Source organism: Rhinolophus ferrumequinum, chromosome 3, assembly GCF_004115265.2.
Source record: "Rhinolophus ferrumequinum isolate MPI-CBG mRhiFer1 chromosome 3, mRhiFer1_v1.p, whole genome shotgun sequence".
Classification (NCBI taxonomy): domain Eukaryota; kingdom Metazoa; phylum Chordata; class Mammalia; order Chiroptera; family Rhinolophidae; genus Rhinolophus; species Rhinolophus ferrumequinum.
The window spans coordinates 18,849,833-18,870,030 of record NC_046286.1 but is presented as its reverse complement, the minus strand read 5'-3'; the positions used below and the strand labels follow the sequence as shown (position 1 = coordinate 18,870,030).

Below are 20,198 nucleotides of genomic sequence, written 5' to 3'. Positions count from 1 at the left end.
GAGGTTTAAATGTGTTTTCCATAAGACACATAAATGTTTTGTCTGGTACATGTTAGATTTCAAAAATTATCTAGCTCTGTTTCTATCTCTCCTCATAAATAACTATTTAATTACACCAAAGTATTTGGTTAATCAAAAAAGCACTAGAAATAAAGAGGAATTAGGAGGCTAACAGCACTTAATCAATGGGCTCTTCATATAATTATATACTTGGCAATACAATGATATACAACTGAATCTGTTATTCATAAAGGTAAAAAAGAAATATGTAAGCCAGTCTGCCAAAGCAGATCAGCAACTGGATCTCTCATACAAAGGATTTTGAATTTTGTAAATATTTTTGAAACAACTGCCAGTCTTGTGAACAAAGGTGAGCTATGAGAATGTGATGAATACCATGGAGGCTACTTAATTTCAACTTTGAGTATTTTAATTGAAAATAGCCAATGCTTTACCATTAAAAAAATTAGAAAGCACATGTTGGATCCATTGATAAGTTGCAGAAAAGGCATGTTATTCTTACACATTCCTTACTTTATCTACTTATATTGATGATTACTTGTATTGTGTATGTTCGCTATGACTGCATAGTCTCTGATTCTTAATTCTTGTTTCACATTGTCGAATAAGAAGATGGGATGGGTATAAATAACCAAAAAGACCAAAAAGTAAAAAAATAAAGGCTCTCCTAATTTCTAGATGTTTATGGCTTATTTACTTCCACGTAAAATAAGGTCATAGAATTAGTGAACTCAATTTTTTCTTGACATTTAATGGTCTGCAAAAGTCTAGCTATGGACAGAGGAATCAAAGAAAATTACATGTTCTCACAATATTTTATGAAATCAAAGATCAAAATATCACCTAAGATAATATAACATGACTTGGATCCCAGGTGAAAGGAAAATAGGACTTCTTGGTTGAATCCACTACTCTAAAATAGATGTCTCTGCATAACTTTGACAAATATGGAAGTACTTCTCTTATTTCCCTCAAGGTCTTCAAACATTTACTTTTGTGAAAACAAAACCTCAGCATCAGTTTGAATGCACTCACTCCCAAACACTTACACAGAGTGATGGGAGCTGCCAAGAAAATAGGCTTGTATTTGGAATATTAATGTGGCACTGCTATGTGGGGGAGCGGTGAACAGTTATGGAACCATTCCTGGCGGAAGGATGGTGAGAAGAAGGATTTCTCTGATTTAGGGGGTGAAGTCTTAGAATATGCACAACGAAACCATAACTGAGTGGTTTGAGGTAGAAAATATGAAGGTGTTTTCTCTTGAATAATGTGTATCATTCAGAGGTATCACATGGGTACGTATATGGGGAAATCCATATGATCCTGCCAGCTAGAATGATATGATGCTTTGAGAACACCTGGGGGATACCATCTAACTTCTAGCACCGTATATTTCTCTTGATCTATAGCAAGACTTTATATTCTCCTGAGATTATATTAAGGATTCAAACTAACAAACTACACGTACTTTCAGTTCCTTCTGGAGGAACTGAAATATAACTGATGAACAAGAACACTCTGGGTCAAGAAATTATTTGAAAAAGGGAAAGAGTTAAAAGCAAAATAGAAGTGAAGACACCACCCTCCCCCAGAAAATAAACCATGCAAAATGTCCAGGTTTAGGTCTTTCCACTAGCAAGTGTTCAGGAGCTTTCACAACATGAAGTTTATCCCCCAATTTTAAATCCAAATGCCACACTTGCCTTATAGTTTTCTTTCTCTAACTCTTGGATAGCCTCTCTCTCTCTCTCTCTCTCTCTCTCTCTCTCTCTCTCTCTCTCTCTCTCTCTCTCTCTTTCATTCTTGGTCTTCATTCTCTTTCTGCTATTCCTTTCCCCCGTTATCTCCTTGATTTGCTCTTTCTCTTCTCCTTTTGCTACAACCTTTTGTTTTCCTTCTCTCTGGGGCAATATAAGAGAATTTCTAGTACTCTCAGAAGAACAATGCATAAATATATCCTAAGCCCAAACACTGACAGCCACAAGCAGCACAAATCCCCAAAAAAGGACTTATGTCTCTTGGGCAAGCCTGTTAGGCAGTAGCTGTCCCATATAAAACCTTAAATTTGTAAAAAGACCTATGTTACATTAGAAGTTGGTAGGAATGGAAGAAGGAATATTTACTTCTGGTTTTATACATTTTGAGCCAATTTAAATTTTGGCCAACATACTGTAAAGTCATTTTATTCATCATTTTATCAAAAGTAATGTTTTTAACACTATCTACCTTATGTTTTCTCTTTAAAAAATTTTCCCAAATAAGAAACTAATTTATAAATGATAATTTAGCTACCTAGGACTAACAATTCTAAAATCTGACTATAGAGTTTTGAAATTAGATAAGATTATTAATGGTTTATAGGTAGCAATAATTTATTTTAATAAAGAGAAGAGAGCAAGAATTAACTACCTGGAAGATTTTTCTGTAAAAATGTGAACATGACTTGCAGCAGTACTTATAGTTCTGTTGGTTTTTCACACAACAAAGGGTAGTTCTTTTATTAATTATCAAAGAACTTTTAAGTTTGAGGGAATTTGAAATCATCTTATGCAAGCTTCCTCCTTCCTACATCATTTCCCTCATTATTTTAATTCACATTTTAATTGGATTATTTTCCAAGTCTCAGAAGCTTTCTCATACATTATACCTTTTCCTTTCCATAATATCACCACAGGGAGTGGGACAATTTGCTTAATTATACACAAGAGAATATGGGGGCACGGATGGCTATCCTTGGTCCCAGAGGTCTCCCTGTTACCTTTCATGCATGCACCTAGGTCCTCAACTTTTGTCACATTCCACAGACCCTCATAGTGTTTTAAGACCTTTATCCACATTTTTAAGGTACAATGAGTCGCTTAAAGGCATATTTGCATGGAATCGACATCTCTTAAACATGTTTTTCTCCTAGGAATTCCTGCATATTCCGGAGAAGTTTTCTAGGAACTTCCATCACTGTCAATGACAGCAGGATCAATAACCAAGGGTAGTGTGTAAATCTTGCTACAGGCCAAGGGGTGTGTGGAGGGTCCTTGTAGCATCTAGTGGTGTTTTCTGTTTCCCTCCTTCAAAGAAAATGGAAACAACTGAGGATAAAGGCACATAGAGGCTTCTTCATTCTGCTTACTTGGTCGCTAAGATCATCTTTTTTCTTGCTGTCTGTTCTTTCTGTTCCATATGTTGTCTGGCAAGATGTTCTCCTACAGCTTTGGCTGGAAACTCTGTTTCACAAGTGTAGCCAAAATCCCGAGCCAAGTGTAAAGCCTCCCCTGTTGGCAGACAATAAAAGTCAGTTTCTCCGGAATGTCCAAACTAAATAAAAGTAACACCTTAAATTTTTTTCAAGCCTCATTCCTGGCTGTGGACAGATGGATTATTTTTCCTATTCATTCTACACAACCCAAGGGAAAGGACTTTTTTGGGGGATGGGGTAAGGTTGGGTAGGACGAGGAGAAACGGATAAACAGAAGCTACTTACCAGACAGGCAGTTGTGGAATATGGAGGGGAGAAACCAGAACCACAGTTTAGGAGTTCTGACTCCCCTTGAGGCTCTGGCCATTAGACCAGACTTGACATATGAGATCCTACAAGTGAATAACCTCCAGGGTAAAACCTCCAAGGGTATGTCATTTTGTTGCTGTTCTACAGCCTGTTCTCAGCATATCTGAAATATTCAGCTATCTTTTCCAAGAACCCATCATAATATCGGCAGAGGGTCCAAATAATTAAAAAAAAAAAAGGAACACTTTGGAAAGGGAGATAAATAAATTGTATCAATTTCATATCATTATGTTGCTAAAGAGAATGTATTGCATAACTATAGGACTAACATTGTCAAGTTTTCTGGTCTGCTTTAGTACGCTTTAGCACTATGTACAACGCTTCTTAAGTACATTATAAAATACGCGATGCTTTTAAAGTACAATAACATCATAAACAACTGTTGTCCTTTTACAAAATCTTAAAACCAAGTAAATTTTTGAGAAATGGGGTAAAAATGGTTTATCAGCAAAGTAAGATTTGGTGATGGGTTTCTGTCTGGAAAAAAAACAAAACAGTGCTTTTAAAGCTCAATCACGCCAACTCTTCCTTGACAATTACAAATTTTTAAAAGTAAGGTTTCACTACATGTATATTAAACACCTACTTTGTTCAAGGTGTGCTAGGCAGGAGTAATGGGGAAATAAAAGGGCACCAAAGATCCTCCCTGTTTCTAGGACGGTGACAACCATACCAATACTAGTAGTAGCAACAACATCTTAGTAGTACTTTATCATTTAGATTGTGCCTATATAAGCATTATCTATAATCCATACATGTTTATTGACACTATTTTGACATTCTATATAAACTATTGTATTATAAGTATCAAATGAGTGTTAGAGATAAAATGTTTACATAAGTTTAAAGGAGGAGAAGGTGGAATCAAGGAGAGGTGATCCAATAGCCGGAAGGTGAATCAAATTTTGCCATTAAAAAAAAAAAAAAAAGTCAGGCTTGACGACCATATCGTATGATGCTTGTGTGGTGATTGGCCAAAGTAACCATCTGAGAAGTAATGGATTTGATCCTGCCTTACACTCATAGAATAACAGAGTAGTGGATGAATTAATACCAGGAAGAAACAAAAATGGTTAATATTACCATAGAGAAGGAGGAAAAGTTTATAGATACACAAAATAAATATATAAAATACGCTAGTTAATATTAATGCATGAAGACAAGAACCCAGTCACCTCTGCTCTGGGTTGAGTTCTCTCTTGGACATCCAGTGAGCCTCTGATGACACAAGTAACACAATAACACTAGTGATAGTGTCATCTTCATACAGCAAGTCAAGTTATATATATTGATAGATCTGCATACTGCAATATTACAGAAATAGATATTTAAATAACAATTTAACAGACTATATATATTATATATTACAGATCCACGTAATATATAATATACATTATATATAATATATATTAATAATATGTAATATATTATATATAATATATATTCATAATATAATATATAATATTTATAATATATATTATATATATTTTATATATATATAATATGTATATTTCCCCCTGCCTCTCTACTATATGTGCTATAGTGGGAAAAATGAAACAGTGCCAACAGGAAGATGGCAGCATGGCTCTTAAATTTTGTGCTAAAACCTGATTCTTGAGGATCTGGTCCATTTTATGCAAAGCTCTCACCGTGTGGTCGTGGTCCGTTTTAAAAACAGTTTGAATGGAACAGCTGCTATTTACATTTATACTGACAGCCAGATCCTTCCTTCCCTTAGTTCTGTTTACTGCTTTCTCCTGCTTGCGATGTAACATTGTTACTGGATGTATAGCAATGCTACATCAAAAGAAGTGGCAAGTGAAGACACTTTGATATGTAGTTAAAATGCGTATTATCATGCCACAAAAGCTTTTTGTGTGTGAGGACACAAGAATGAATGAATAAATGGATCCATGATTTAAAATACACATGATGTTCTGTAACGATGACACATCTATAGTTAAATCCTGTACAGCAGATATTTTAGAATCAACAGGTTTAAGAAAAATAGAAATTTTAGGATCAGCAAAGCATATGAAAAAAAACTGTAGGGAATATGACTGATTTGTGAAAATAAAGTTCTAGGAGCCTCCGTCTCTGTGGTGGGACAAAATGCCCATGTGCACAACAAGCAGGTGCTATAACCTGTAGTGAAAAGAGTGATCCGTGAAGGACTGGAAATATTTTCCCTTCTGTTTCCATACAGCAAATATGGCTGCCTCCATCTTATATCTGTACAAATGAGGCAGGATGCCCTAGTTCTTTCTTTTTTTCCTTCAGAATAGATTTGAACTATTTCTTTATGTCAGTGCATTGTGCCACTTGACAAACCAGTCCCCCCACCCACTCTTGTTTCTACACAACTGAAGCAATACACTAACTTTGGTTAAGTACACCCACTGTATTTCATGTCATTTCAAGAATTACTACTTCAGCACAGGGATACATGGATGTTTTGGGGTGTAGGGTTGGTGCTTAGTCAGGAGTATTCTAAGTATGAAGCTTTAGGCCCTATATGCCAAGTAGTGCCACCTCCCTACTTCCAAAATATAGGAAACCACAAAAGGATATTCAATTTTTCAATAGGAACAGCAGCAGTTGATGACTCCTATTGAGTAACTCTCTTAAAAAGTCAGCACAAGCAAAATTACAGAAGATGGCAAGAACATAAAAAGAGAATTTGCTCCCTGGTTTCAGGACATTCATTTTTCACACTCAAAAGCAAAACGGGAAAACATCAGAAAAAATTTAAATGGCAATTATTGATGCATCCCAGAAATAGAAAGTTAATGGAAAAAATGTTTTCTGAGAAAAGTTGATTGCTCATTTCACTGAGATTCTAGGTTCCCACACTATTTTATCATAAGTAGATCTAAATGCATTTTTAAATAGAAATAAGTATAACTGACTTTCAACCTTTTATATGGTCATTAAGTATTTTTCCTTCCTTTAAAATTATTGTATTTTAGGGGATAGTGTACGTTAGACAACTAAATATTAATATCTAAAACTAATTTGTACTAAAGGACATTCTATATTATTCATTAGATAAGTCTTACCAATTGTTACTGTAATAATACTGCCTTACAAACAATTTAGGTTTAACTTAGTGCAATACCAAAAGTCATTAAATAAAAGCAACAATACATATGTGTTAAATTCCAGTCACATATCTATGATTTCAATCTTATTTACATGTCTGGGGAAATAGCACATTCAAGTCTATCTCTGGCATTATTCTAAGAAGTACCTATTAGAAAGCAAATTCGAGAATATTTTCAAAGCTGGATAAGATATTATGTACATTAAATAATGATGTCAAACTATAGTAAACCCTAGAGCTGCAGGACAAAGTTAATACATCTGGTACAGGCTCCCAAAATATTCTGAAAGAAATATACTCTACAACACTATATTTCATACAATCTATGATATAGATAGGTGCCTTATAGTGTTGTGGTTTCTGTAGCTCAGTGACAATTTTGTTTAAACACCAACACTGTTTTTCAAAGTGGTAGTTTTATTCCCCATTCCATACTCTGCACTCAGCACAGCACCTAATTCATAATAAGTACTCAGTAAACATTTGTTAAATGAAAAAGCTTTCAAATATTTTATTGGTTAATTATAACAATAATCTTGTAAACTACTCTTCGCAAAGAATATCGTGAAAAACTAGAGCAAAAGAGAATTGCTAGAAAGAATAAAACATTAAGTAGAGCCACTTCACAAAATAGACTACAGTTGAAGGTAGTGTTTTTCTGCTTCCATAACCTGGGAGTTTTGTGGGGTTTTTTATTGTTATTTTTTTAAATCTGGGTTCCATCCCATATCAATTAATCTCTGGAGACAACGCGTCTGCATTTTGCGAAAGCCACTGCAGTAATCTGAAGCCTGAGTTGAGAACCACTGCCCTAAGGTGAAGGGAAAGTATTCTGTAGAGATTAACTACATCTTCCCCGAATATAAAGATTCCGTGGAGTGTACAAAGGGAAGGCAGTCATTACAGAGTTAATATTAAACTGTAAAGGCCTCTATCTGGGCTCTTGCGTGATGAGTTCTGCCATATGATGTTTCCCCGAAAATAAGACCTAATCGGAAAATAAGCCCGAGGATGATTTTTCAGGATGACATCCCCTGAACATAATAAGCCCTAACGTGTCTTTTGGAACAAAAATTAATATAAGACCTGGTCTTATTTTCAGGGAAACACAGTATAGTACAAACTCTAGAGACAAAAAAACAAACAAACAAAAAAAGGAAATGTGGTGGTAGAAGTAGAGAGAGCATCATTAGGGAAACAAAGTCATCAGTCTATTGAAAAAGTATATCTGTATAGGGATATTTAATGCAAGGTGAGTTTTGCTTTTCATACTAGTTGGGAAAAGATGGATTATCAATGAAAGGTGTTAGGACAACTGGGTGACCATCTGGAAAAAAACAAAACAAATAAAATTGGATCTATACCATATATCTGACAACAAAAAAAGAGTCCAGCTGGATCCAAGATTTAAATATAAAAAATAGAACCACAAAGTAATTAGAAGATGGGAGAATTATAATCTTGGAATTAAAAAAAAAGCCTTTTAAAGTGTTATAATAAAAACTAAAAGCCATGGAATAAAATACATGAGAAATATGATTATATTAATATCAAAACGGTCTGCAGGACATAGACCTGAACAAATAAGCAAATACACACAAAAAAAATCTCATGACCACAAAGAAACAAACCAAAGGCAGGGGTGGGGTGCTTTGCAACTCATATCAGGAATATATAACCAATTTTCCTGATATATAATGAATACTTACAAATCAATGAGAAAAATATAAAATTTACCCCCATAAGGATAAGTTAAATGAACAGACAGAAAAGCTCATAACATTTTTCTAAGAATACACATAATTCAACCTCATTCATAATAGAAGTAATCTTTTTTTTTTTTTTAACCAATCAAATTAGCAAAGATCAAAAAATTGATAGCACCCTGTTCGGGCTAGAGTACAAGGAAGTACTATCATCCGCCCACTGCTGATGGGATTAAAAATTTACAACCTCCATTAGCAGCAGAAATTTGAGGATTTGTCTATGCACCCCAAGTACATAGACACAAAGACGTATGTGTAGTAACCTATTTCCTTTGTCTCCACATGTCAACACCTTTCCCCCCTAAAAGTGAATGAAATAATAGATGCAGACCAGGGAAGTAATATTAGGAGGTAAGCAAATGATTTAAGATGTTGTCTTCTAAGATGGTGTCTATTTGTCCATAATATTGTGTGATATAATCTCTGTTTCACTACGACCAATTACTGAAAATTCTGATAAATACTAGTTCTTAGATATTAGAGAACAATATCTAATTGTTACCTAATTACCAATTATCAAATATAGCCTCTCAGATAGAAACTATTCCATGACTTAGAATAAGAAATTTACAGATAAGACAATACCTATTCATCTGAAAAAAAAAAAAAAAGGCTCTACTAGCATTTACTTCAGTGAACTCAATTCCACTGGCAGCTCTGAAATGCAAAACTCACTGCCCGAGTGTTTGTGTGCAAAAGGGAAAACCAGGGTCCCCAAATGTTTGGGCTTTTCCAGGTGACTCTGACTAAAGCCATCACCAATTAGTTATTATGACAAAGAGCAATGTATTATCCTTTTTATATTATGGGCAGTTTTAGAAGAAAGCTGAAAATCTTTATATCCCAAAGGAGGCATAATGTGGGAATGTGTTGTCTGGAATGGCCAGTGGAGGAGTTATTTGGAGATGATAGTCCTTTGAGACCTACAAATGCCATGAGTCCCTGGAGGCTAGCCTTAAGCTGCACACATCCATAAAAATCCATTGTGGTACCCATGTAAAGGCAACGAGACTATCAGCTTTGTCCCCAATCCTATGAGAAGAGCAAACACTGCTGAGCATACCCTGCGTGTGTATTATTACTACCGTGTTTCCCTGAAAATAAGACCTAGCCGGACAATCAGCTCTAATGCGTTTTTTTGTAGCAAAAATTAACATAAGACCCACTATGATATATGATATAATATATGATATGATATGATATGAACCCAGTCTTATACTAAAATAAGACTGGGGTCATATACTAATTTTTGCTCCAAAAGACCTATTAGAGCTGATTGTCTGCTAGGTCTTATTTTCAGGGAAACACGGTAATACTTGGCAAAAGAATTTCGGTGTTTCACTCCTACAAGCCTCAAGCAGTGAACAATCCCTCTATCTAAAGTAAAAAGCCATGGACTAATCACATATCTAGCAAACTTGATACACCTACACTCTCTTTACCTGATCTATAGGAAAGAATTCATTGCCAAGTCAGTTGCTCTTTTCCCTCGTTTCCTGGAAAATGCAATTGCATGGGCTCAGTATTAAAGAAAAGGGGGAAACAGCACCAAGTGATAACATTCCTTTCTCCATTTGGTTGGTTTGGCTGGATTGGAAAGAAAAGGTTTCCTAGGGCAATCTTATAACTGACTGACTAAATTGACACTCTGTTGAAAGTACAGGAGATACTATTGGTAATTATTCAGAAATGAGGGAGGCGAAGGGAAATTTAATGTCATCCTAACTTTCGTAGATTAAGTAGTAGCAAAAGGTTCATCAGGATTTTAAAATTTTGTGCTGGTGGATGTGAGAAAGCTCAAGAAACTTGCCCTAGCAGCGGAGAGGTCCAACCCACAGTGAAAAACTGGCTCACAAATTGATAACGTCTTTCTAACCTTCCATTATACTTTAGTTAAATTCCGAGTAGTGCAGCAATGTAACTGTTCATAATCCATGCCAAACATACAAATTCAAGCAGAATATACATGTTGGTGTTGCAAACCAGAAGACCTGGGTTCTCATCCTTTCTGCTCCCAATTTTATGATCCTGTGCAAAACAGTGAGTCTCACTGCACCTTAGTTTTTCCATTTAAGAATAATGATAACTAAAATTCCTCAAGCACCAAGTTTGTGCTGGCAACCATATTAAGTGCTTTACAGACATTCTGATTTAACTCTCACAACCACCTTAGGAGGAAGGTACTATTATTAACACCACTTTATAGATAAAGACACTGATGTTCAGAGAGGTTACGTGTATTTCCCTATAGCACATAGCTAGCAAGTGATAGAAGTGAGTTCAAACAAGCTTATTTGATTCACGAAGCACACTCTTAACTGCTGTGACTTAGTAGTGCCTTAGACTACTCAATCTTCCATTTTCCCCCAGTGCTGAAGTTTTATGATTCTGAGCAAATTTTGCTACTAAATAATGCTGCTGTTTAGAAAGAAAGAAGGTACTAAAGGACAGGTACTAATCTGTATTAAGCGCCTCTGTGCCACATGGTACAAAGTATTTATGTGAATGTATCCATTCCTAACAAAAGACATGCAAGAGAGAAATGGGTGCTCGACAGTCAAAGATTTGTCTCTTCTTTACATACTCTAGAGTTGTTACATACTCTAGAGCTGCTTCTTCACATGCTCTAGAGACTGCATTTTTTAGTAGACCCCACAGCCATCTCTGGAATTAGTTCTTAAGTAATGTGGATCACTTCCTAGCCAAGTGGGTAAGAAGCTGTGTAATTTCATCGTGCTATCTTTCCTTTATGTGAGCTGATGAATAGGACTCCTAGGACGTAGAGGCGGGCATAGCTACAGGGGGCAGGACTCTGCGTGCCTGAATGAGACTGTGCGAGGAAGGCAGGCCCCTGACGGGTAACACCTACCTCAGAGTGGGAAACGAGCTTCTATGGTGTGAAGCGACTAAGCACTTAGGAATTAACAGTTATAACAGCTCCTATTATAGTACAGATATTATGATCCTTATTTGTAAATTAAGGAAATGAAGCTCAGTCAGGATAAGCAACGAGCCCAAAGTCAGACAAAATTTCAGAAGAGATAACATTGGGGGTGGTGGTGGTGGTATTAGGCCAAGGGTAATACATTTTGCAAGTGGTACCACTAGCTCACATGAGGTAAGACGTGCAGAGTATGGTCTGGGAGCTTACATATTTTGAAACTAAAGAAGGGAACAACAGTGGCAACGGGTTTAAACTTGAAAAGAGTGAATTGAGATCATACACAACCTTTGTAAATGGTCCCCTTTCTTTGGCTGATGTATATTTTCACTTTTTGCTGTCCACACTGTTCTTTAAAAACATATGTAAACAGAATGGGACTACCTGTCACTACAATCTGCAGGGCAAGGCAATTGTGTTGAAGGATGTAAACTGTGTTTACAGAAATCCTAGAGTTACCTGAGAATGTTATGTGAGCTTTTGCAAATGTGGCAGAACTATGCCAGGAAAGCATCCCACTCAAAGTGAACAAAACTTCCCTCCAGCAACATTCTTTTCAAGTGAGGTGGGAGTGATGGGTGGGAATGACTACATAATTAACTCCTCATATTTGTTTTCAAAACTACCAACTTTGCAAAGCATATTCTAAAATAAAACATAGGGAGGAAGTGACGGAAGCTGCTGAAGTGCTGAAGAGAAGCACCAACTATTTCAATCTGACAAGAGGCTGATAACTCCGAGTTGTGTCACCACTATTTTGCATACATCTGGCATCATCGACAGGATTCCAAGGACAATGAGCCTAATGCAGAACATGGCATCTTGCTGGCTGGAAAGAAGTCATCAGTTGTCACCATGAACCCAACTGAAATGTGGGAATATAAATAAATAGGAGAGTCCTCAACAATGTGACTACCCATCTTGTCACCAAGAGTTAACATGAAGCCTATTTTCATTTAAATAGAATGTGTTTGTTCTTCAAATATTGAGTTTTCCTCATGTCCTAAGACAACTTGTAATTTTTTTAAATTAAATTTATTGGGGTGACAATGGTTAGTGAAATTACATAGGTTTCAAGTATACAGTTCTGTACCACATCATCTATACATCACATTGTGTGTTCACCACCCAGAGGCAGTTCTCCTTCCATCACCATGTATTTGACTCTCTTCACCCTCATCTACCATCCTCCCTCCCCCCTTACCCTCTGGTAATTATTAAACTGTTGTCTGTGTCTATGAGTTTTTGTTTCTTTGTTTGTCTTGTTCCTTTGTTGCTCTCAGCTTTATGTACCACATATGAGTGAAGTCATATACACAATGGAATACTACTCTGACATAAGAAAAGATGAAATACTGCTATTTGTGATAACATAGATGGATCTTAAGATTATTATGGTAAGCGAAATAAGTCAGACAGAAAAAGTCGAGAACCAACTTGTAATTTTTTAAACTGTGGGTCATGACCTGTGACTCAGCAGAGTCTTGAAATAAATTTAGTGGGTTTACAATCAGCATTTAAAAGAGTGCCAAAATATGGCATAGGAAAAAAAAATCAGAGAACATAGCACATAGAAACGAAACTTAGAACGTGTGTGTATGTAAGTGTGAGACAGTGTGTTTGAGCATCATAATGTAATAAGTGGATAGTTCAGGGATGGAAAAGGTCCCTTTGCCCCAAAATCTCTTTTTCTTAGTTCCATCAAAGTGCCTGAAATTCAACAATGATTTACTTCTCTACATCATGAATATTTGGGGGACTTCAAAAGCATCCAATAAAAGTAAGAGGCATTTGGGAAGAATAAAATCTTAAGTTTCATCAGCCAAGGCTGATGTGATTCCTCTGTGAGCAGAAGCCAAGTGAACAGAACACAAGTTAGGTACTTTTGTGATAGGAGAGGTATGCTGAAAGAGTAGATGGCAAGACCACGAGATCATCCTAGGATTTCATATATTTAACTTGCATCCTCCCTGTTAGCCTCCATCCATGATTCCCGCACAGGATACTCTAGTGCTTTTGGCTACTATAAAAAACCAATGAGAAGAATTGTGAATATACCCGTGTATGGCTCTTCAGTTTGTACTGGCCAGTACATTCACAGACATCAAAGAGAAAGGTCTTCATTTGGGCCTTTACGTTTCACACCAGTTACAAATTCCATGAGAATTCATAGCCAGTCCATCCTAGGTAGTGGCAAGGATCTCAAGGAACATTTAGATCAAAAATCTTTAAACCTCATTATACATCAGAATCACTGGGGTGTTTTAAAAGAATATAGATGCCTGGGCCATGTCCCCAGGCATTTTAAATAAACCTCCTTGATTCTACTGTGGAGTTGGGATTAAGAATCAATCAAATCCTACTACCTATATGATTCTTGAATCCACTCCATTATATCCTGAACGAGTGTTTTGTTCTATTGTTAAATAGCTATAATAATTAAGCAGAAATCTGTCTCCTTTTAGCATCAGCCCATTAGTCATTTCTTCTCCTTTGCACTTGCCCCCGGTAACCCCCAACTCATATGGGTCGATGACAAGTCAACTCCCTCTACCGTATGTCAGCTCTCAGTATCAGCACATACTAGCAAACATAGCACTGCCATAGAACACAGTAACAGTAGCACATATTAAATGTTAGTGGCCCAAAATATAATTGTTGTGGTTGTTATCATTACTACAATTTAGGGGACAGAGCAAAGATAACTGTAAACAGCAAAATCACCAAAGCAATTTTGCCAAGACAAACATCAAGAACACACTACCTCACAAAGTTGCGCAGCAAACGGTATGTATTGATAATATGGAAAAATGCACGATGTTTAATTTTGTGTTTCACTTATCTCTCACCACCTACAGTGCCTTATAGACAAGTAAGCCACCAATGCAAGAAAGTGTCATAAGTGTGTTCGGGTGAGTCTTGGCAAACAATAGCATTCTGGGTTATGGAAGAGCTCTCCTTTGACATTCAAAAGCTCCCCTACAAAGTTAAAAACGAATCTTTAAAACTACCTCTTCTTAAAAGAAGATTGAATGAGAATACGTAAAGTTTAGTTCTTGACAGAAGAAACAAAAGGAAATTGGGAAAAAAAATAACTTCCGGGAATGTATTTATACCTGTCTCTACCCCACTGGTTAACCTTAACCTTTCTGTGACTCAGGTTATCCACCCAGAATGCCACGGAACACCACAGCACTCTAAGAGATGCCTTCTAGGATTAAAACAATGTGCTCTCAGGCTTGGTATCATGCCTAGACTCCATGAAACCTTTATAAAGGATTATTATTTATCCTGCAGATCACGTTGTACTGAATTACAATTAGTTAACTCAGATTTATCTGAATTCTAAAATAAACAATAATGGAAAATGACAATAGCACAGGCAGTTTTTTGTTGCTGTTATTTAGGGTATACGTGTTGAAGTACCTAAATCTTCCATTGTTGTCTTCTTCCCTATTACGGCCTAAATTAGTAAATCAAATATGTTATGAATTATCTAAGCCTTATACTAAGTCTAATTGAATCATTGTCAAGATTAATTGGGAAATTCATTTGCAACTGTTAACTGTCTTGCTTAATAGTACAGACAAAAATGAAATAGCATAATCTAACAAACCTGGGTTTCAAAGAATTGCTAACCTTCCATCATTACTTTGCAGAGCTGAAAAGCCATACCTTCAACTAAGGAAGTGAGGAGGGTCACATTCGCTGCTTTCCGTCTTCCTGCCGGCAAGTTCAGGCCAAGCCTATCCAGTTTCTCCCTTAGGCAGCGGCCCCCATTCTTGGATTTTGCTCTGTCCAAAAACAAATAAAAACTAGGTTTTTGAAAGTTCACATTCTGAGGAAAATGATGAGAAGACTTGACCACATGGGGAATGCTACATCAGACAAAAGACGTAAGGGCTGAGGGTTGAGGAATATGGCAGGCCAGTTAGAAGACCCACAGTGCCAGGAAACCGCTTGGGCTTACCTTCGCAAAATGCCTCCCAAGAGTGAAGCATTGAGGCATTCTGGTGGTGAGAGGCGTCTCTTCACCTCAGCAATGGTCACCTTGTATTTGGAAGTAGAACTGAGAAGGGACAAACGGCCAGGGACAGAACAAAACAAATCTGTGGGGTTGACCACACAGGTGCCACCTTTGGAGGAAAAAGTATATTATATGTTAATGACAGTGAGAGAAGATGACTGTATGAAAGGGTTAATATCAAGACACGACTCAGGATTTGGGAATACGTGGCATAACTTTTCATATATATATTATATATATATATATATATGTATAAATATATGTGTATATATATATGTACATATATATATATATATATATATATGACTTGGGTCACATCAAAAATCTGTTCTGATGATGTCCTTTCAAATAACACTCATGGTTTTGTCTTTCAAAGATCATACAAGAAATGTTTATGATGGTATGATTTCAATTTTAGTGAAAATTAGGATCTTACAGCGTGTGGGCCCACCAGTATTGACTTTGACATCATCCATACCAAGAAACACTTCAATTAATTAAAACCCCCAGACTCTGCTAGTTAAGCTTGCAAAGGGTAGGTATTATTTATCCCTGGCTGTCTGTGAGTGTGTATGTGTGTATGTGCACGCTCATGCACGCACACACCCACACACATATAATGGATGGATTATTTTATCCATGACTTACGATATACATAAACATTTTGAAAGGTCTTTTTCAAAATGTTTGAGAACTATCACCTCCTTTCCCACATCCATCTACCAGCTACAGACACTGGATACACTCATCTCCCAGGCACCGCTAAAAATCATTTGCCCACTGCCAGAAACATCCAACCCATGAGGGTGGATGATAAGTCAAATGCCTGTTCCGTATGCTAACCCTCAGCATCAGCACACAGTCAAGCCCAGCACAAGACTTAGAATATAGTTAACAGTAACATTAAATGTTAGCGGCCAATAATATTATTGTGGTGATGGTTATTATCAGCATTATTATCAGGGAGCAAAGATAACTGCTAATAGCAAAGTCACCAAAGCAGTTTTGTCATGCCGGGGCTCCTGGAGCAGAAGCCTTCTGTCTCCAAGGTCCAGAAAGCTCTTTGGGCCAATTTGTTCTCCTCCAGGAACAACAGAGTACATTCCCTAACTTCAGGCAGCTGAAGGAGACTTAAGGACCCACGATGATCACCGTTAGGGAGAGTTTCCTGCTGCCCAATCCTCCCTTACTGCAAAATTCCTGAGCCAATATCCACACTGCTAAGATGGCGGCTGTGTAGCCCCAGGATCCAAGGCTGCCTCCCTCTCCCACGCACTGAGCAATCTGAGGGCGGAGCTTTTGAGATTTAGTGGCAAGGTCAAATTCAAAGTTTGATTTTCCAAGCAGATGTTTGAGTTCTTCAGTTAGGGGCGATCTTAAGACACATCTCCAGAAAAGGGTCAAGTTCTATGAGGGAAAAGAGTTTTATGTGGAGGAAGAAAAATGGGCAGGAGAGTGTTGCCCAAAATCTTTTTACTCAAAGGGCAGTCCTCCACTGGCAGCATTGGCATCTCCTACGAGCTTGTGAGACATGCAGAATCTCAGGCCCAACCCCATACCTTCTGAGTCAGAATCTGCCTTTGAAGAAGACCTTCAGATGGTTCACATGCACATCAAAGTTTGAGAAGCACTGGTCCAGGACTCACCACCCACTTCCCATACAGCGCCTGCCCTCTTTTATTAAGTAGCTCAGATGAAATGTAGAGTCTCTGGTATTCAGATTCTGGGCATGGTGGCTAAGAAACTAGGGAGGATGTTTAAACCAGCAAAGGAGTTCTTGACCTGAGCGGAGAGAACAAGCTAACCTTGCCCTATCCTTAGAGTGCTTCTACCCCTGTGCTTTCTGGAATTCCTGGCTATGGTCATCTGAATTTCCCCTGCAAGTGCTGGGACCACCGTCTTTCTCCCTAAACATTCTGATGCTGGGGATCACCCTGCATGTCCCTCAAAGACAGAAGAGAGAATGTTAAGAACCGCAAAGCAGCCAGCCCTCTCCAGGCTAGAAGGTGGGTCTTGTACATTTGGCTAAATTGCTGGTGCTAATGCCTGGAAACCTGACTTTGTTTGCAATCTGAGAGACCATAATCTTAATTGTCAAATTGAAATCCTTTTCAAGGCATTAATTTTGTGGCCAACACTATGGAAAACCATGCAAATGCCTGCCTCAGGAGCTAGAAACACAGATTTGCCTGTACTTCCCCACCCAGCATTCTCAGAAAATTTTAAAACTAACAATCATACAATAGTCCCCTTCTTCCATAAGGGATATCTTTCAAGACCCTCAGTGGATGCCCCAAACTGCGGATAATACCAAACCCTACATATACTATGTTTTTTCCTATACATACACACACTTCACAGCTTCTCTTTGGCATATCTGAATTGTCAGCATCACTGCTCTTGCATTTTGGGGCCATTATTAAGTAAAGTAAGGGTTACTTGAACACAAGCACCGTGATACTGTGACAGTCGATCGGATCACCTAGATGGCTACTAAGTGTCTAAAGAGTGGGTAACTTTTACAGCTTATAGGATATGCTGGACAAAGGGAGGATATATGTCCAGGGCAGGACTGAGTGGGATGGCACAAGATTTCATCACACTACTCAGAATGGCATGCAATTTAAAACTTATGAATTGTTTATTTCTGGAATTTTTCATTTAATGTTTTCAGACTGCGGTTGAACACGGGTAACTGAAACTGTGCAAAGTGAAACTGCAGGTAAGAGGGTACTACTCTAATAATAATAATATAATAATAATAACGAAGTTTTCCCAGATTTCTGGGATCAAAAATACCATACTTTTGTTTATGCTCTCACTTTGTACCTATAGATTCAAAATGCATGTTAAAAATAAACTCTTAAGTGACTTCTCAAAAGTTGAGATGAACAGGAAAGTAAGCTAGATTATCACTGAATTTGGGTTGTAGTGTCATATTGTGAGAATCATGAACTTAATAACTTTAGAATTTAGGTCCTTGTGAGGGCATTTGAAGCAAAAATATATTAAGAAATAATAATGTCTATATTCAAAATTCAGCCCTCTCCTGAAAATGGGCCTCCACCCACAGTTCCTATGAATCATAAGTAAATTTATATTCTTACATAAATCCCCTTCTCTTGCACACTAGTCAGACAACACGGAGGTTATAAGGAATCTCACACAATGGGTCTCAAGTTTATTATGAGTAAGAGAAGAAGGTTTGCATATCAGGTCGTTTTCCTGGTTGCTAAGGGAAAGAAGGACACAATTTTAGATCTTTTCTATCTTTACTTATCTACCGTGGGTTAAAAACCTAATTTAGGGAAATGCAGAATATTATTGTTTTTGTAAAATGAGTTAAATCAGGGAAGTCACTGGGTCTGCTACCTAGCTAAGTGCTAACTCTCCAGGCCCTGGGTCTTTCTCTCTCACATCCAGGTTGGGCTTCTGGCTTATGCGCAAATAAGCATTTATTAGGTAAATTACACAGGCTGCATAGTAAGAGTATGCTTTATGCACACACAAATTGCCTAGAGGATTTATTTTGTATTCAGATTAGCTATCAACTCTAGAGTCTTTTATTTTTTATGTCACAGCATCTTTAAAGGGAATTTCTGTTGCTTTGATACCTGGCATTGCTGCAGCCTTGGGGAACTCTCTTGTCCTGGCTAAAGATTTGGCAACTTGTAGAGTTTCCAGCAGCATGTGGAACCTGATATTTTCCTTCCCAGTGGTTTATTTTTTAGGGAGGAAGAAAAGAGGAATAGGTCAACGGAACCAGAGTTTTGCATTTTGAATGACGGTTAGGAGGGGTTGGGACTTCTTTAAGGGGATCCAGACTACAGATGGCAATGATGAGGTTTCAAAGAAAGTCAGGAAAGAGTCGCACATGCCCCGCCATTTACAGTATTCATCCGAACCCGTGGCTAGTTGACATTCCTCACGGTGCCTTGCCTGTGTTGCATGTCAGCTCTTATTGAAATCATGTAATTCATTCGCGATCCAGCGCTCCAGTTAGGGGTGTCTCTGGGGCCACAGCCAGGGTATTCTAGAGTACGAAACTTCTCTAGGGTACATCTTTTCCATTCGTAGTGCACAGAAGCAATACTTCCCTGAGGGTCCCTATTTTTAAAATTGAAACTTGGAGACAGGGTTTCCTACTTCCAGTGATGCTGCAAACTTAAAATGGGTAGCTACAGTAACAGCATAAGAAATCAGAGACTATCTGTTCAAGGTCCCTTGTCTAGGACGTGGCTATCATAAAAAGGATAATAACTTTGCCATCGCTATCGGCAAAACTCAGCCTAAGACTTACTACTGTGTGGGGGACAAAACCCTGCACAAAATACACAGACGCAGATTCTCTAGCCGCCATACCTTGTTAGATCCCATGCCGCTAGAAGCATGGGGTTGGTTCGGGCTCTGCCCTTCTTGTCTTAGGTAGTTAGAAACACCTGGCCTTCTGTCTGCAGGCACCATTCCGGGGAATGGAAAGAGTACTGGGCTGCAAGTAAGAAGCTGGCCAACTAGCCATCCAACCGACCTTCAGCGCATAACTCTGGGACACAGTCTGTTCATCTGAAAAATGGGGGTGCTCACACTTGTTCTACTTATTTTCCCAGCTTGTGAGGAGGTGCAACAGGAAATGGATGTACGCCACTCAGCAACCTGAGTAAAGGCCACCCAATCCCACTATTGTGTTGAACAACTACCACGTCACGGGGTGCGAACTGTGCAGCGCGACAAGACACCTCCCCCTCCACCCCCGCCGTTCCCCTCCCCCCACACAC

General features: G+C 37.9%; 1 protein-coding gene across 1 annotated transcript in view; it reads right to left on the bottom strand.

Annotated features, from left to right (window-relative positions):
* TFAP2D (transcription factor AP-2 delta) overlaps positions 1 to 20,198 on the bottom strand; it is a 51,905-nt gene that overhangs the window by 20,616 nt on the left and 11,091 nt on the right. The window contains exons 4-6 of the mRNA XM_033103190.1: positions 15,367 to 15,532; positions 15,072 to 15,190; positions 3,152 to 3,293 (exon numbers count right to left, since the gene is read on the bottom strand). Coding sequence (XP_032959081.1) covers positions 3,152 to 3,293; positions 15,072 to 15,190; positions 15,367 to 15,532 — 427 coding nt within the window. The remainder of the gene's footprint in view (positions 1 to 3,151; positions 3,294 to 15,071; positions 15,191 to 15,366; positions 15,533 to 20,198) is intronic.